Source organism: Cibotium barometz, chromosome 22, assembly GCF_041138505.1.
Source record: "Cibotium barometz isolate CiBa-2024 chromosome 22, ASM4113850v1, whole genome shotgun sequence".
Lineage (NCBI taxonomy): Eukaryota > Viridiplantae > Streptophyta > Polypodiopsida > Cyatheales > Cibotiaceae > Cibotium > Cibotium barometz.
In genome coordinates this window covers 54,555,203-54,573,344 of record NC_141067.1, presented here as the reverse complement: position 1 = coordinate 54,573,344, position 18,142 = coordinate 54,555,203, and the positions used below count along the sequence as shown (strand labels likewise).

The 18,142-nt window shown below is 39.5% G+C and overlaps 1 protein-coding gene across 1 annotated transcript; it reads right to left on the bottom strand.

The window, feature by feature from the left end:
• Positions 1-821: 821 nt before the first annotated feature.
• Positions 822-2,382, bottom strand: LOC147626723 (transcription factor MYB106-like). Its single transcript, XM_086816737.1, has 3 exons — positions 2,150-2,382; positions 1,931-2,060; positions 822-1,823 (listed from the first exon to the last, which is right to left on the bottom strand). The coding sequence occupies exons 1-3, from the start codon at positions 2,289-2,291 to the stop codon at positions 920-922; spliced, it is 1,176 nt and encodes a 391-aa protein (XP_086672863.1). The 5' UTR covers positions 2,292-2,382; the 3' UTR covers positions 822-919.
• Positions 2,383-18,142: the final 15,760 nt, after the last annotated feature.

Genomic DNA, 18,142 nt, shown 5'->3' with positions numbered 1-18,142 from the left:
GCTAGTTCACAAAGGGCAGATTCCTTGAGGTGAATAGGGACATTGATCTGATGTGTGAGCGAAGTTCGAACCATTCGCCCGTCCGTCTAAAAATTGACCGGCCTCAACTCACTGACCAAGCAGAGGACACCTTGTGTGAATTCGCAAGACAAATGAAGATCGAAATCCCACGGGCTTTTTTCAGAGTGTATTGTGACTCAGGAAGTTATAACTTAGGCAGCGCTCCATGTGAATAATAAAGGATGTAGTGCACAACTCCAAATTTCAATTTCCAAAAATGCCCGTCCGTCCACCCCGTGCAACCTTACCCTACGGTAATAAGTTCTCAGGTAAAAAAAATCACCAAAGGTTATGCATGAGCCTTTTGTTTGGATGAAGGTGCACTCTCAAAAGGGACAATATGCATTTATACTCGTAAGTGTATAATATATGCAGAATATATGTTTTTTGCGTCAAAGAATGTTTCTATGTGAATTAAAGGTGAATCCTCTCCTACGTGTAAGAGCCTTAGTCTACACAAAAACATTTTTCTCAACAACTCACACAACTTGCTTGGACACTTAAAATTTTGAAAACTCACACACCACATGGACACTTCAAATTTTGAAGGTTTTGGTTGAGAATTTACAAAATTTTGAGTCAAATTATTACTAAAATATTTTAAAATATTACAAATTTTTAAATAATGGAGAAAATAGAATGTACTGTGAAAACAAAAATGTTGCAAATGCATAGCTTGCAGGTTTTTTTTGAACACGAGAGAGAGAGAGAGAGAGAGAGATTAGACTTAGAGAGAGAGAGATTAGACTTGGAGGTTAGACTTTAATCAAACATTTGAATTCTACTTTTGATATATATATATATATATATTTCCCCTACTTTAATTTGCCTACCAAATGATGTACACAACGCATGGCATCTAGGGGCTCACGAGATCTATCATGTTGGCCCAGCAGTTGTCCTGATTGTCATCATAGGATTGGGCGAAGAGGTAATTGGGTACGACTTTATTCGCTGGAGAGAGGAGGTCGGAAAGGAGAGACGTGTCGCTGCTTTCGGGAGTCGCAGTAATGCTGTGGGAACTACTGAGATGGTGAGCCTCTGATAAACCACTGAAACTATGGTTGCCAAAATCATGTGCAGGCATCTCTACGGTGGCGGAGGCGGCAGCGGAAGCGAGGCTGGTATCCAGCTGATGCTTTAGATCACCGCCTTGGAAATCTTGGGAGGCGGCAGCGGAAGCGAGGCTGGTATCTAGCTGATGCTTTAGATCTCCGCCTTGGAAATCTTGGAAGAACAGCTCCTGGCCCCAGCTTAAATCTGAGGAGGATCTGGAGGAGCAGGGAATCTGCATGGCGTCCAGGTCCAGATGCAGATCCGAATGATCTGCTCCATTGATGGGTACTTGCGTGCCCAAATTAGGTGTATCAGCAGCTTGACTGATTCGCAGGGCATCCTCCCAGTTTTGCAATGTCATGTAGCTGTCACTGTGTTCAGCTGCTCTCTGTGGGACGCAATTTAATTGCCTTGTAATCAGATAATCGATAAGCTTCTCGGCTCTCCTTGTGGCAGCCAGCCTGGCTTCAGCTTCCATCCTGGCAAGCTCCCATTGGGCTATGTGGCTGATGCTGGATGGGTCCAGGAAGGGCGGCCTGATCACCCTGTTCCAGTAATTTTGAAGATTGTAGCAGGACTGTTCAATGGGTAGATGCGTCGCGGGATCGATCCCCATCTTGGACAGACGCTTCTTCAAGTGCGTGTTCCAGTGGTTCTTCACCTCGTTGTCCGTTCTGCCGGGAAGGTGAGAAGCGATGTTCGACCACCTGCTTGTGCACACCATAAACAATTAGGCATTCTTAATTTCTTGTATGTGCGCGTGTCTGTAGGATGACTATACGGACAAGTATTGTGTGCTGTGTGCTTAGCTTACCTGTTCCCCACCAAAGCATGCAGCTGGGTGATGATCCGTTCCTCCTCCGGCGAGAAATTGCCATGCTTGATGTTGGGACGAAGGTAATTGGTCCATCTCAGCCGGCAGCTCTTCCCACACCTCTGAAGGCCTGCAAAGAATTCGACAACAAACGCATTCAATCAAGTGTCCAGATTTGTGGCTACGCTAGGGCTTACACGGCTCTGCAGACGATCATACCGGCTAGTTGGGGGAGGCTTCGCCAGCTGCCGTGGCCGTTGTTTCTTTGGATGAAGGAGACGAGCTTCTCGTCCTCTTCAGCGGTCCAGGCACCCTTCTTGAGGCCAGCCTTATGGTCACAGCAAGGCGGCGCACGACCCATAATTTGGTTTATGGTAGACAGAGCTTGTGAAGTAGTGAAAGAATTCAAAAGTTTAAAGGAGATTCTGGGCAACACAGCATTGGGGGATACACACGCATCCCGCCAACTTAAATAGATAAATGCCCGACCGCGTAGTAGCTAGCTCACGTCATGCCTTCATACACGCCCACACACACGGCGCAGAAAAACTTTTATTTTTACCATTTACCACGCAAAACACTTCAGTTGGGGACATATTTGTTTTGTACCGACCATAGTTGCTTTTTGATGGGCGTGACGGCCGTTTTTGAGCTTTGCAATTTTTTATTTTTTTTCAATTAAGGCATTTTTGAGCTTTGCAAAATTTTAAAGTGCCCGTCAAAAGTTATACTAAAATACAGTTATATTTCTGTAAACTTGTCAATTTTGAAAGGCAAGGTGTCTGTCAAAAAATCAAGCCTGGTACTACCGACCAGAATTAGAAAAAACTGGTTGAGATTTTAAGTAGCCCTTATTTTAAAGAATGATTTTTTATATATTTTAGTATTGTAGAGAAAACTGGATAGATTTAAGATTTGTCCTTATTTTGCTTGGTTGAAAAATATTTTTTTAAAGCACTAATTGGGGAAGGGTAACATTAAAGAGAGTACTCCAACCTTTAATGTATTTTCACATCTGAGATTTTTAAGGAACATGTCTTAAAGCTTGTCCTGCCTTCAAACAAAGGGCTACTATTGCTATGAATTTTAGTTGTACTGAGTAGATTAGATTTGATATGATGTAATGGAGTTCCTTTTTTTGAATAATACTAAACGTCTCATTCCGATTTATTTAAAAAAATGTCTTTTTTTCAAGCACTCTATTAAATAAGTGAGATAAACTCCTTTGTGACAATGGGAATGCATTAGCCCTCCTGAAATGCCCAATTATGTTATGTTGCCCCACGATGGAGAAATGCATGAAAATTCTAAAAAATGGCCAAAACCAGTTGATGGAAAGTTTGATGTAGTTTTGCAAATTGGGCAAGAACATTACACTTGGTTTTCAAAGATCTTGGTTACAAATAGGCTCACAAATTACCACCCACCCACCATAGTATAGTTCCTTTTTTATCAAAATCAAGATTTATTTTGAAACCGTAAACACAATATGACTTGAATTTGAATCTTGATTAAACGTGTCCAGCACTAGTCCACTTTGTTTTACCTTGTATTGGGCTGCCCTTGCGTTAGCATCTTCTTGTACTTCTTTCTTGAGTCTTTCTTGTCTCTTTTTGTGTGCCTATTTCAATATGTCTTGGGTTAAGGGCCCATAGTATTTCCCTTGCATCATCTAAAGCTTCCAAGGTAGTATTAGTGAACCCAAACATTTGGGGTATTTTTTGTTATCATTAAAGTTAAAATCTCTCAACTACAATGTTAGCTTATCTTTATATACACATTCATAGAATGTTATTATAAGAATGTTACTTGCTAGGTTTCACAAGCTTGTGGTTGAAAGCCCACATGATGCAATAACAGTTTTTGGGAGAACGATCCAATGAAAAGGAAGCCGACCACAAGCAGAAGTGTGGGATGAAGGTCGAATATTTAATAGACATATTCATTTTTTAATTACCATCACAACTCGAACCCTCACCAAAATAGTCCACCTTTAGTATAGACTAGGCATGATTTGCTAAGAAGATGGTTACACCTTTTTCACCTTCTCCCTTGTGAATCAATAGACATTCAACACCTAGTGAGAATGTGGTAGTTTCCATTTAGAAGCTTGTGAACCACCCTTATTATTCATAGAGAAACCAAGCTATGATTCACTTGTGAGGATTGACACTTTATGATATTGGCTCTAGTTAGCTACCTTTGTGACGTCAAGGCTAGCCAATTTTGGCTAGTGGTTATAAAAAGTAACCCTTTTAAAAAGTAGCAGTTGGTTCAAAGCCATAAGATTACTCTTATTTTATTACCTCACGAGGACTTGGACAGATGCATCTTCAAAGCCTAACAAGTGTGCAATATGTATCTCTCTAACTGATCTTATGGCTAACGCATATATGTATGTATGTATGTATGTATGCAGGTATCCTCATGGCTTGCGTCCACTACTTAAAAATCGTAAATATTTAAAAGGGCGGTGGCTCCTCTCGAGTGTGGTGTGTGTGTGTGTGTGAAAGGTGCTCCCTCATGTCTCCACCTACCCTAAAAGTAGACGTGAGTTGTAAGAAAAAAACGTAAAAGGCAGTTGGAAAATTCGAGCAAAGTAGAAAAGTGTGCCTGTAATCCATACTTGTGACTCTTGTGACTTGTCTCAAAAATTAAAATCTAGTTCTTACTTTTGGCCATGAGTCATAGTCTTAGTCTTGTGTCAATTAAGCAATGCTATGAAGGTTATCCGAAAAAAACTTGAGACAGTGTATTTGGACCTTTATGCTATGAAGGTTATCCGAAAAAAACTTGAGACAGTGTATTTGGACCTTTAAAAGCCTTCAAAATTTATGGTTGAAGGTTTGAATTGCTAGTGTGAAGATTTCAATGCTAAAACTTGCAAATTTCCTAAAAATAATTTGTATGCGCTCCTCTGAGACAAAGGTTTTCAACCTGATGGAGATTTTTTTTTTTCTGAACACTAGTTTGGAGTGAAGTGAATGGTCACTTTGGACAACGCTTGTCTTCGGTCAGGAGTCAAGACTTAGACCATCCAAACTCCACGCATTTTCCAATAATTGCATGCTACAATAGCTATCTAGTGTTCTTAGCAGCCTACAAACTATGTACAATGTTCTTGTAACATTTTAGTTTTCACCTATAAATTTTATTTTATCAATATTAAAGAATCCGTAAAATTGAAGGCATTTGAGTTATATTTAAGCTCGAAAATCTGTAAAAACCTTGAGAATTCTAAGGGTCCGAGTTTTGTGATTTGTTAAGAGAGAAAAAAACCATCCTTTCGTGGCTCAAATTGAGAAAAAAATCCTTTCGTGGCTCGAATTGAGAAAAAAGAAACTGGTTGTAATTTTGACTAGCCTTGATTTAAGAGATTCAAAGTTTTAAAAAATTTCAGCTATTAAAATAGGTATGCTTTTTTTCAATTAAAGGGTTGTTTAAAAAAGTTTCTTGGTACTAAGTTGGTAGTCTAGGTTGAGAGAGAGAGTTCTGGGAACACTGCTGGCAGCTATCAAACAAAAGCCAACTTTTTGCCCTTTTGTTGGCAGGGCCGGCCGCCGACGCACGCAATTTAAGGACGAGCGGCACCGCGTGCCCATCTCGAAATGGTCAACGGAAGTGGACGGATGAGATCGATCATCAAATGCGTGACGGAACGGGAACCCTCAGATAACGTGACAGAGAATACAAACTCTCAAGCTGGCAGAACCTTTTGCCGATGTGAATCTTGCTTGCGCTGTATAAAAGAATGTAGTGAACCTGCAGCAGCTGAATCATGTACATTACATGCTGCAGCGGCCCAGCCTCCAGAGTCCATGGACCATGAGCTCGAAGTGCGTCACGTAGACTACATCGACGTGTGAAAACAGTGTTTCGTATCACCACGTGCCACGCATACACGTCTTGTGTACACAGTACTAATACGTCGTAGAGCCTGAGAGGCCAGGGTGGGCGCGGTGGCTCACCGGCTCGTGACCGGTTTCAGTCACCGACGCAGAAAAGCTTTGGTAAAGTCTGCGAGCCGCGACACTGTTTACACTCCGGTGTCCTTTTTGAGCTATTTTTTCCCTGCTCAAAAGGGTGTACCTTTTTTGGGGCTCGCTTGACTATGGCTCGTCTCCACGCTGGTGGCTAACCACCGCGCCTGGTTGCTTTCACAAGCAGCTTTTCATCATTTTCTGCATAAGAGAAAAAAGTGGTAGAAATGGATATATCCGGAAAAAAAAGTATTCATTTAAATCATTTCTTAGGTAGAAATGAATATATCTAGAAAAAGCCCAAACTAGAGAAAATGAAACATTTATTAGATAGCCTAGCTAAGAAATGTGTGTGATTTTCTTACGTAGGAAAAATGACCTAGGTTGGAAACATTTTCCTACCCATGTTGGATATATTTTCTTGCACACGAAAAATTGCCTAGCATTTCCTAGTTAAGCTATCTAGTAAGTGTTTCATTTTCCTTACTTTGAACTATTTTTAGATATATTCTCTATCTAGTGAATTTTCTAGTGAACAACATATTTTTTCTTTGTATATGGAGAATTAAAAAAGCTCCTTATAATACATATAGTAAAAATGACCTACATAGAGACCCGAGCGGCCTACGTTAAGCTTGATTATTTCTCCTTTACAATTTCTTTGTATGCGATTTGTATTTAGCAAGTACTTCCGTAACTAAAACACTATAATCATATGTATTAGATCAAATCATCCATACTAATATATAAGCATTAACTATATATATACATATACATATTTATATATGTGTGTGTACACACACACACACACACCCACACACATAGATATATATATACATATATCAGATGTGTGTCTCATGTGTGCACATACATACAGATACATATGACACACATGTATACACACACACACACACACACACACACACATAGATATACATATACATATATCAGAGGTGTGTCTCGTGTGTCTACATACATGCACATACATATGACACACACGTATATAATGGGTAGTTGTTGTAAGATGAGGTTATCCAGTTTTGTTTAGTGTGCGCCCTTGGGTTTAGCTTCAAAACAGGTAATTTTTCAAGAAGAATAGTCAATATAATTGCAAAGCCCCTTTTGTTTGGGCAAAATTGTATACAAGCCTTATCCTAGGTTTGGACACGTAAGTAAATTGCCTATAACTTTTTTTGCATATTGCAAATTTGTTGAGTGTAGTGCCAAAATGCACAAGAAAGAGGTTGGGAGTCAGTAAGGTACAAGGTCATCTAACAAGTTGCCACATCATCAAAGCTAATTTATCCCACATGAGCTCTCAAGCAACTTAGTAGCCACCTCATATAAAAGGGGCACCTTCAAGCAATGTAAACACAAGCAACTCATCTTAAGAAATATCAAGTAATTCCATTTGGTTGTATATCTTGTTAGTCTCTTTTAGTTAACTTTCATTTTTCTTTCATGTTCTTTTAATCATGTTTAGTGTTTGCTATAATCCACCTTATCCTAGTCTAGCCTTAATACATGTTTCTCAACATGGTCTCAGAGCAAGGCCAGCTAGACTTGGCTAGGGGAATAGGTTAGACTTGCAGTAGTCTAGGTTGATAGGCTGCATTAGATCTCTTTCCTACACTTGCTAAGTGGTCTCAAAAAGAAGGACTGCTACACAAGGACATGGATGGTCATGAAAACATGAGAGGTTTTGCACTTGCATTTTAAGCATTAGGGTAATCAAGAGAAGAAAGAGAGAGACAAGTAAAGGATCTTGCTACTCATCATCAAAACAACTAAGAAGTAGAAGTTTTCTGCTGATTCATCAACAGCTAACAAGCACTAGCCACCAGCAAGCCAGCAAAAGAGAACAAGAGAGAAGTAGCTTCAAAGTGAATTGGGCCACATTAGCCAGTGAGTGCACAAGAGAGCAACAAACACGAAAAAGAAACGTCGAGAGTGGTGTTGACTTGGTAGCCTTAATCGTGGAGGTTAGGAGCTGTGCAAAGAATTGAAGCACATAACCAATGTGGTAAAATTCTGTATAGCAGTTAGCAGTGGTGGCGACAACCCCTACTACGGAAGAGAAACTATTAGAAAAAGAGGCCTCTAATGCCAAGTGCTTGTTTACTGTCGATGCCAAGTGCCGGTTTACTGTCGCATTGTTGTTGTTCCCATGGCTATTATTGTGGCTGCACTAGATACCATAGGCACAAAAACTTGCAAGACAGAGAGAAAGAGGAAAGAGTGGGATCTCGTGCTCGCAGGCAACAAATTTGGCTATAGCAGATGTCGACCAGACAAACACTCGTTCCTCGACGGTCATAGAACGAGGATAAAAGGTCAAATTCCATTTTTCTAAAAGAAAAAAGAGTGAAAAAAAACATTCATTAAAGGTTTTTTAAAACAAAAGCTTTCCCTTAAGGGCATGGTCACATGGTCACATTGAGACATGAGCCATCTAGGCAAGCATCACATGAGCTGCCACACATGAATCTACCATGGGTGTTGATAAGTTGTGAGCCTTACACATGCACTAATGATTTTAGTATGGTTGTCATCATAATTCATGATTATGCTCCAAGCGAGAATTGCATGGAAGAGAAGAAGGAAGAAGACGACACGCTTTGGTGCCCATGTACTCAATTTGTATAATCACACATTTTCTTGCATTAAAATAAGTGTGATCCGCATGAATATTGCACGTCCTAGTGACATATTTTATTTCCATGTTTTGCATTGCGATTAGACACTGGCCATAGAGGCTAAGACATTCCCGTAAAAATATTCCATTTGTGTTCGTATTTTTTGGGGTCCTAGACACTACCATAGAGACTCAAGAAGCTCATGGTAAGACCACCCGTTGCATGACATAATGTCACATCAGTGTATAAGAAAAAGAACCAAAGGCACAATGAAGAGGGAAATATAAAAATGAAAAAGAAGAAAAGAATTCAAGAAGAAAAAGCGAAAGAGATGCAGAAAAGAACGAAGTAACAAAGAAGCTACCAATCATTACCCAACTCTTAAATAAAAATTTGTTGTAAAAAAATCCTACTTCCTATGAAGAAAAGCCTCTGGGATCGATGACGTACCCAACCTTGAAATTTATCTCTCACCTAGAGCCAAAATAGCATTAATGGGGGGAAGTGCCAAAGTAACACATGAGCCAAAGTTGCTCATAGCACATAGGGGAATGTAGAAAGTAAAAAGTCAGACAACATTTTGTAACCACATCCAACCACCTTGAGTAGCCCAAAGATTTGGCACCAAGGGGGGGTGTTGAGAAATGTGGTGCCAAAGTGCATAAGGAAGAGGTTGGGAGTGAGTAACGTACAAGGTCATCTAGCACGCTGTCACATCATCAAAGCTAATTTATCCCACATGAGCTCTCAAGCAACTTAGTAGCCACCTCATATAAAAGAAACACAAGGAACTCATCTCAAGCAATATCAAGTAATTCCATTTGGTTGCATATCTTGTTAGTCTCTTTTAGTTAACTTTCATATCTTGTTAGTCTCTTTTAGTTAACTTTCATTTTTTGTTCATGTTCTTTTAATCATGTTTAGTGTTTGCTATAATCCACCTTAGCCTAGTCTAGCCTTGATACATGTTTCTCAATAAAATTCACATCACATAGAGCTTAACTTGATTTATTGAGTAATTTTTTATTTGTTTTTCTATTTGCTATATTATTTAAAAGGCATTAGAATTACTTAAAAATGTACTATTTTATCTTCCCACCACATCTACCATTTCAAATGCTCAATTTGTATGGATCTGGTGATGATTGAATTAGGAAAGAATAGTAGAATGTGGATCTAAGGTAACATATCTAACGGTTGGATTTTTGTAGATATAATTTGTAAAATTTGTTATAACTCTTAGAGGCCCATTAAATCAATTGTGATTTAATTCTCAAAAATCAAATATTGAATTTTTTGATATGAAAACTCTAGGGATCACTATACTTGTTACCATTAATTTATTAAAAATATTTGGCTTAATCTGAGTACAAGAAGGTCCATTTTCAATCCTCCCAAGTGAAAATTCCCATATTTTGTCCACTCTCCCCTTTTCAAGTTTAAAACCAATCCTAGTTAGGCTTATATGTACATGCCACTTTATGTCCACATCAACTTAGAGAGGATCCACATAAGCACCATGCCACCTCACCTTGCAACCTCCACCCTCCATGTCAACATGGTCAACCTAGTTGACTTTTTACCTCATCATCCTAGTCATCATTCATGCCACATCTTCTTGTCACCTTTGCATGATGCCACCTCGCACTTGCAAGCATGGCATGCCACATCATGGAATGCCATTTCATGCATCATTCCACATCATCCCTCCATATGTCAATCAATGTAGACATGGGGAGTACAACCACATTAGCCATAATGGTGCCACATGTTAAGTAAGTGCCACGTGGCACCTCCATCCCACCTTTTTATTAAATATTTATATTTTTTTAAATAATTTAATATAAATTAATTCTTTGAAGATAACATCACACATGAGAAACATACATAAAAAGAGAATACAAATATGAAATTTTAATATATTTTTATATTTTTAAAAAATAAAGAGAATAAAAATATAATTTTTGAAGTTAACTTATAAATATAAAAGAATATAAAATAATTAATTTCAAAGAATTATATTTTTTAAAATTAGATAAATAAAATTTTTAAAAGTCCATACTTTTTTATTTTAAAATTTTTATTTTTGAATTCAATATTTCATGGAGATATTATTATTTGTAAGAACAACCTTTGAATAAAATTTAAAAAAACACATTAAGGAAGGAAATGTAGTTATGTTATCAAAGAGAAGATAATTACACACACACACACACACACACACACACACATATATATAGTAATCATAAGTATTTATATTTATAAATATTTATTATTAAGTGGATAATAGATTTCTTTTATCTTTATGTTTATCTTAATTTTCCAATCAGTCATGTACTATATACATAAGAAATCCAATGAGATGTGAAGTGGATAAGCTAATTTTCCTATATAAACACACATCTCTAGTATTACCCCACACACATCTCTAGTATTATCCCATCTTGAGCCCTCATAATTTAAATTCTCTCTTAGCTTTATTAAGAATGGGTCAAAGTCGTAGGAGTCAAAAACGTGATAGAACTAGACTTCTCCCTATCCACCAAGCTCAAGAGCAGGAGAGAAAAAGGGTGTCTCATGAGAGGAAGAGAGAGTAAAGAGCACATCAACAGGCAACACTTTCCATTGGTGACGATCCAAGCCTTGCCCTGCTTCTTCCTCTTCCTTTGCTCTTTTCTCCACCACTATCTCTTAGTTTAGATAATCCATATGAACCAACCCTTTCTCCTCCTTTAGAACCCTCCCTTCTCTTCTTCCATAAGAACCCACCCCCTCCTTTGGATACCCATAGGGTAGACATGAAAGAACTATCAAAGTCGAGGGTGCATCTAATTCTATTTCAAAGACTTCATGCCTTCATCACACAGACATGCATGCTTGATGCTTTGATCGATCAGCCCAACATGGCCAAGTGCAAGGCAACTTTCGACATTCGAGGTCGAAGAGAGTTGGCATGGTGGTGTTACAAAGTGTTTATCGTTCTTATGAAATTAACAAGAGAAAGGAAATGTACGGATGCTTTGGCTACTTGACAGGCTATTGTGGCAACCATAAGTAGCTCCTAAATGAAGAGTAAGTTGAGTTCCACATATCACGTTCTTTCCCCATAGCACCACATGCACTTACGGTTGGATCTAGTAGACAGCAAAGTTTACATGCCAATGAGGCTGGTGCTTTGTGGGTGAGTAGTGGTCATGTAGCCATGCATGAATGCCTAATAGATGAAACTACTAGAACCTTGATAGATAGATTTTGGGAGGAAATTTGTTGTGACTCACTAGTTTTTAAGAAAGCTTTTGCATAAGAGGAGTGTTCATTGAGCACAGTGCTTGCTTTCTTTAATTGACCCAAACCGAGTTTTATTAAATCAGTTTGTGGCATCATTTCCAGACCTTAAAATTGGGTAAAAGTTGTTTGAGGGGTGCAAGCCTTAGTTTGTGAGGCACTCCACGAACTGACAACGCGACATGTGTTGCTGTCGCTACCATATTAATTTACAACCAGTTAATTTCTTTCTGCATGGAAACTAACCCTACAAAGGGAAGCTAATAATCTCCTAGATTCGCACAAATTCCACTGGGCTCATTTTCCACTACTTGAAAATTGACATTTGACTTCTAGATCGGCCAAATGTTTTTTTGCACTAGTTCACCAACTCGGGGGGTCCACCACTAAGAAATCATATGTATCACGTGCGTTCAAGGGATAATAAAAAACCCCCTCTACCTACATGCTATCAACGAATAAAATTACCCCTCTTTCTTAAGGAACCTACGGGTTTTTTTCAAAAGTGTAATAAAAAACCCCCTCTTGTAGATGTAATCCTGTAGGTTTTGTCAATTAAAAAAACCCTCCTGATGAACTCACGTGCTACACTTACACTTTTTTAGGTGCACCCCCCGGGTTCACCAACCCATAAGATGGTGTATTGAGTATCTATGCCTAGTTGGAATCTTCCACATCATTCTCTTGGCATAATCCCTAAATTATACTTAAAATGTTTTGCAGTTAAGCACAATATATTATATTTTTCACCTTTTTAGCATTGGCAACAAAGTCAAACTTAAAAAAAACATGGCAGTGTGAGCAAGACAAGCAAATGGGCCTACTTGCACATAAATTTATTATTGACTTGTAAGAGCGTGTTTTCACAAATTTAAAGATGGGCACTAAGCCATCGATTTAATGCGACGCTAGAGGTTGGCACTAGGTATCCTTTGGTGGGTCATGCATAGTGGATTTGAACACCCTCAAAGGGGCAAGTTAGATTTAACAACAATCCCTAATCCCTTTAGAAATGGGTTGAAACCTATTAAAAGGAAAATTAAATGCTTTACAGGTTGTGGATGTAGAAAAAGCTTACTATTCAAAAAAGAAAAAGTTTTTTGAACCCGGAGGTTGGACCCAATTCAATGGACTAAAGCCGGCAATGCCATGCAAGTGGTGTGAATGGTCCAAAAATCAACAAACCATGGGGTGGATGAGCTAATGGTGTGAATGGTCCAAGAATCGACAAACCACGGGTCCACCAGGACCAGCTAGTGTGGAAGCTTGTTCTTAGGCTATGTAGCAAGGTTCATCATTGGGACATGTGAGTTTTTTAGCCGAAGCTATCAAATTTATTGGATACTAAAAAAGTAGATGAGATAACAAGACTGCCCACACACCAGCAGGCATAGAGTCTCCAAGGTGGCCGCCCATCAATGGACGACACACATGAGTCCAAATGGTAGGCAGCCGTAGTAGATCGACAGGGTTCACACCCATGAGGGGCTTGGGCAACTATGGGCTAATGCGGGTTTCTCATGTGAAGGATGCTTAACACAGGGGTGGCAGACTCACGAGCAAAGCAGTGGTTGTTGCAAAAGTGAGCTCAAAGCCAAGGCATCACGCAAACATCCTCTTCACAACAACGAATACACACAAGGGGACCAAAAGCCTCTAAAGTTACTTAAAAAGGACTAGAGGCATTAGGTCCTAGGTTCTATGTGAGGCTTGGCCTTATGCATAATGTGAGGCCTATATTTATAAGGCCTATTTAGAGCTAAGGATCCCTTTCCCACAATTTCCCAATGGTTGTGTTTGGGAAGGTGGATTACTCCATCGGCTCACACAAACTACACCTGCCGCATAGCTCATTCACATCCGGGCTCCCATAATGGGACCCAACCGTTCTACCAACTAGACTATGTACCTGAGGGCAATTTCCCAATGGTTAAAAGGCCTTCCCACATCTAAAGTTTGAACAATTTTAAAAGAGGCTCTATATGAGGCTTGGCCTTAGGCATTATGTAAGGCCTATACCTTAAGGTCTTTTATAAGGTCTACATTGAGCTAAGGGGATAAGTTCTTCTTATAAGGTATTTTTCTTCCCCCCATAAGGCCTACATTGAGCTAAGGGTAAGGTCTTCCTATAAGGTATTTTTCTTCCCCATAATTTCCCAATGCTTAAGAGGCCTTCCCATATCTAAATTTTTTTGGCCCTACTTAATGCAATAATGCTTCTTTTGGTCAATCATCATGGGATATAACAATGGAGGAGATTTTATGTTTTTCTTGTTTGTACTTTTTATTTTTGACCTTTTTTAAAATGTTGATATATATATGCTTTGATTAGCAAATTAGCATTCATTACTTGTGTAAGCATAGTTACCGTTCATAATAAGAAGTTCATCGAGCAAACCAAGGGTGGAGGAATATTTTAAAATTTGTATTTTTAATATGTGGATGTAGATATGCTTTGATTAGCAAATTAGCATTCATTACTTATGTGAGTATAGTTACCATTCATAATAAGAAGTTCGTCAAGCAAACCAAGGGTGGAGGAATATTATGGAATTTTTTATTTTTGAAAAAAATAGACTTTGATTTACATAGGTTTATATTTATAATTTATGTAAGTTTACATAGGTTTATGTAAGTTTACATGGCAAGACACGATTTTGCAAATGGGTATTTGCAACTTGTTTTAAAAAGGTTACTTTGTTGAAGGGACTCAAGGGAGAAATAGACTTTGAAATTTTGAAAAAGAGAAGGGGGTAACCTATGCTAGGTAGACCTAGGCATTATAAGGCTTATGTAGACAGGCTTTGATTAATATATATAATTTGTGTAACTTTACATGACTAGACACCCTTTTGCAAAGTGGATATTTACAACTTGTTTCACATTGCATGATGCCATACAAAAATATCTTTCATGTTTTCCATTCTCTTATAAATAGAATGTGGGGGAGAGAGAGAGCTTGGGTTCCTTACAAGAACACACACACACACACACACACACACACACAAAAAGAGTGCAAGACACAAGAGAGATGGAGGGCTGAATTTTCTCCTTTCTTATGTTCTCTACAACCATATAACTAAAAGATGAGAGTACATACATAAAGGGAAAGTACTCTCCTACAACATACAAAGTGGTCGGTCTATAGTGTGAACCCTGTTGAGATATCGAGCTCATCTAGTGAGGCGGTGGACACTGACCCGCCTGGGGGAATGGCCCCACACTTATACCACTAGCATAGTTGGTGAGATCATGGGTGATATGCGGCCAGTGGGATGACAGGCTATGTGAAAGCCATTCTGTAGACTGGCATAGTTATAGCGCCAGCTCATTTAGTTGGGTTCACACTATAGAGAACCCTAGTATGTATTTAGTTGAGTACCTTTTCATAGTGTGTACTCTTATCTTTGTATATGGTGTGTTGAGTGTTGTGTGAAGAAGAAAAAGATTTTCAGCCTCTCACCTTGTGTGTTCTCTTTTAGGATTTTGTTAGTGTGTGTGTGCTTGCAAGAGCTCAAGCTCTCTTCTCCCCTGCATCTTTTGATGGTATCAGAGCTTGGTTCATGCTAAGGGTTGAGTTGCAAGTAAGAGAAGCACAGGAAGCTGTACGAGGGTAAGAGCTTCATCTACTCTTCCCTATTTGTGTTGGTGACTACACCCTTGTCGGGAGCTCTACGGGAGGCACCGGAAAACTATCTCTGATTGAGGAGCTTTCTTCTGCGGGAGTAAAGCGATAGGGCAACTATAAGTCCTATCGGACAAAATTTTTCGGACCGAAAACGTGTTTGGGGCGCGTTGTGACCGTTTTTTAGAAAGCATGCGATTTCAAGTACTGCGGGTAAGTCATCGATTCTATGCAGAACTCTGTTTTAAGAACTGCAGGAAGACAGATTGGTTGTGCAGACATTGTGTGTGCTGCAAGGAGGTCAAACAGTTGCCATTGGGTGTATGTATGAACATTGAGGTCACTGGTTGTGACATTTGAGTGAGTTGACAAATTTCCTGATGGGAAAGGGTTTCTGGGACTACATAGAAGGTGAGCATGAAGAGGCACCGAAGATCAATCCGACTGCTGCAGATGTGAAAGAGTTCAAGGATTGGAACCAAGGAGCCATAAAAGTTATGTATTAGCTCTCTATCAGTATACAAGACACCATGATTAGGGCACGTACAAGATGCCAAGTCCCCCAAGGAGGCATAGGACACCTTGGTAAAACTCTATGAAACAAATACATTACTATATTGCATTCACCAACAGCCCACTAGATGAAAGAGATCCTAGCATTTTAAAATAAAATGGAGGAAGAAAGGGCACGTCTTAGAGGAATTCATGACATCATCATCACAAACCACTCGTATATGAGGAGGATTTCTGCTTGGAGAAAATCATCAAAGAGTTTTTCCATCACCCCTTGTCTCCTACCCAGGTTTGAGATTTCTTATGCCCTCATGAGGAAAAGCTGAGATTGATCTCACTGAATGGAGAAGTGAGGGGCCCAGTCTGTTCTTTGCAAGCAACATTATTAACTCAAGAATCCTCTACATGTAGATTAATTAAACATATTGATATGGCGAGTTTTCTCATATAGCATCACTGTAACTGGTGCTGATGATTTTGACTTACCATGAGTCAAGCAGAAAGAGACACCTCGAACTACATGTAGATTAATTAAACATATTGATATGGCGAGTTTTCTCATATAGCATCACTGTAACTGGTGCTGATGATTTTGACTTACCATGAGTCAAGCAGAAAGAGACACCTCAAACTACATGTAGATTAATTAAACATATTGATATGGCGAGTTTTCTCATATAGCATCACTGTAACTGGTGCTGATGATTTTGACTTACCATGAGTCAAGCAGAAAGAGACACCTCGAACTATAAATAAAGAACTCAAACCTTTAGTATTGACACCACTTCAACTAATGAATTGTTGGGGTTCCTCTAGACCAAGGGAACATTTTGCATCTAGGTGAGACTGGTGTTGGTAAATCCACCTTCATCATCACCTTCACTGATTACCTCATCTTCGATAACTTGCACCAGCACCAATTCAATTGATGAGATGGTGGAGTTCATCCCCTTTATCCATTAGACTAGTAGATTTTTCATACCCATTTGATTATATTTTTCATTGTCACACGTTAAGGGCCACATATGTCTACTAGTATCAACATGCATACATAGTCACCTGAATCCACCCTATCCACAATCACAACATCCTCATTCACCTCCATGATTATGGTAAAATATGAATACATGGAGACATTAAATAGCAACAAAGCATGCAAAGTGTATCCCCCTTAAATAGATAAGGTACCAAACCCTAGCAGATGAAATAGACAGCTCTTGCTTTAGGGGCTTCAACCCCGACTATGGACTATTTCTACTCTCTCAAGAACTCTTGCGCAGCTAAGAGGAATGTATTTTTGAGCGGACTAGGGAATGGGGATGGTGGCAGCATCAGGTTGAGGTTACAATTGAGGGCCCATCAACTACTTTCTAATCCTACATAGACCCAAAATTAGTACAAAACCCTTGTCGACCAGGAAACATGATGCATGCAAAAGCATCGAAGAAAGCAAAAAGTAAGCGTTGAAGAAAGTAGTCCATAGCGAGGGCACACCACGTGTGAAAAAGAAATTGTCTGAACGCTCGACAGTCAATACGACGATAAGGATGCTTAGAAGAGGGTCTATTAAGCATTGAGTACGCTGATGTCGGCTGCGGGTCGCTCACTCTACTGGACACGTCACACAACAGTGTTTGCAAACGTTTTGAGCTCTCGGGACAGAACTTAGAAGTCACTGTGTAGGGATGACTTGTGGTTTTGAAAATTCTCCGCGTTCTGTAACTGAGTTAACACGTAGCACTAGCATGGCGTACCATCATCCATGGCATCGTCGATGATGATCGTCCTTGGTGATGGGCACGGTCGGGTGCCCACATGGCGCTCACGCAGTAAGCTGACGGCCGGCACGGTCGGCTCCGCCTTGACTCTTGAGTCCTGGTCACATGATTCCACTGACCGGACACTGACGCTTTAGCAAAAGAAAGTTTTGGGCTGTCCAAACAGGACCGTGTGCAGTAGTGTGAGTGCTGACTGCCGACTCCCGAGTTGCACAAGAGAGAGTTCGGAGTTAGGAGGCGTACATTGAAAGAACATTAAACCCAGATGTCCATGCTAGTGCGTGGATCTTTCAAAATCAATACTAAGGTGTTTTTTCTTTTGAGGAAAAACAAAAGGCGGCAACCAAAGGAAGAAAAACTTCAAACAACGCACTTCGTACAAGGGAGAGAAAAGT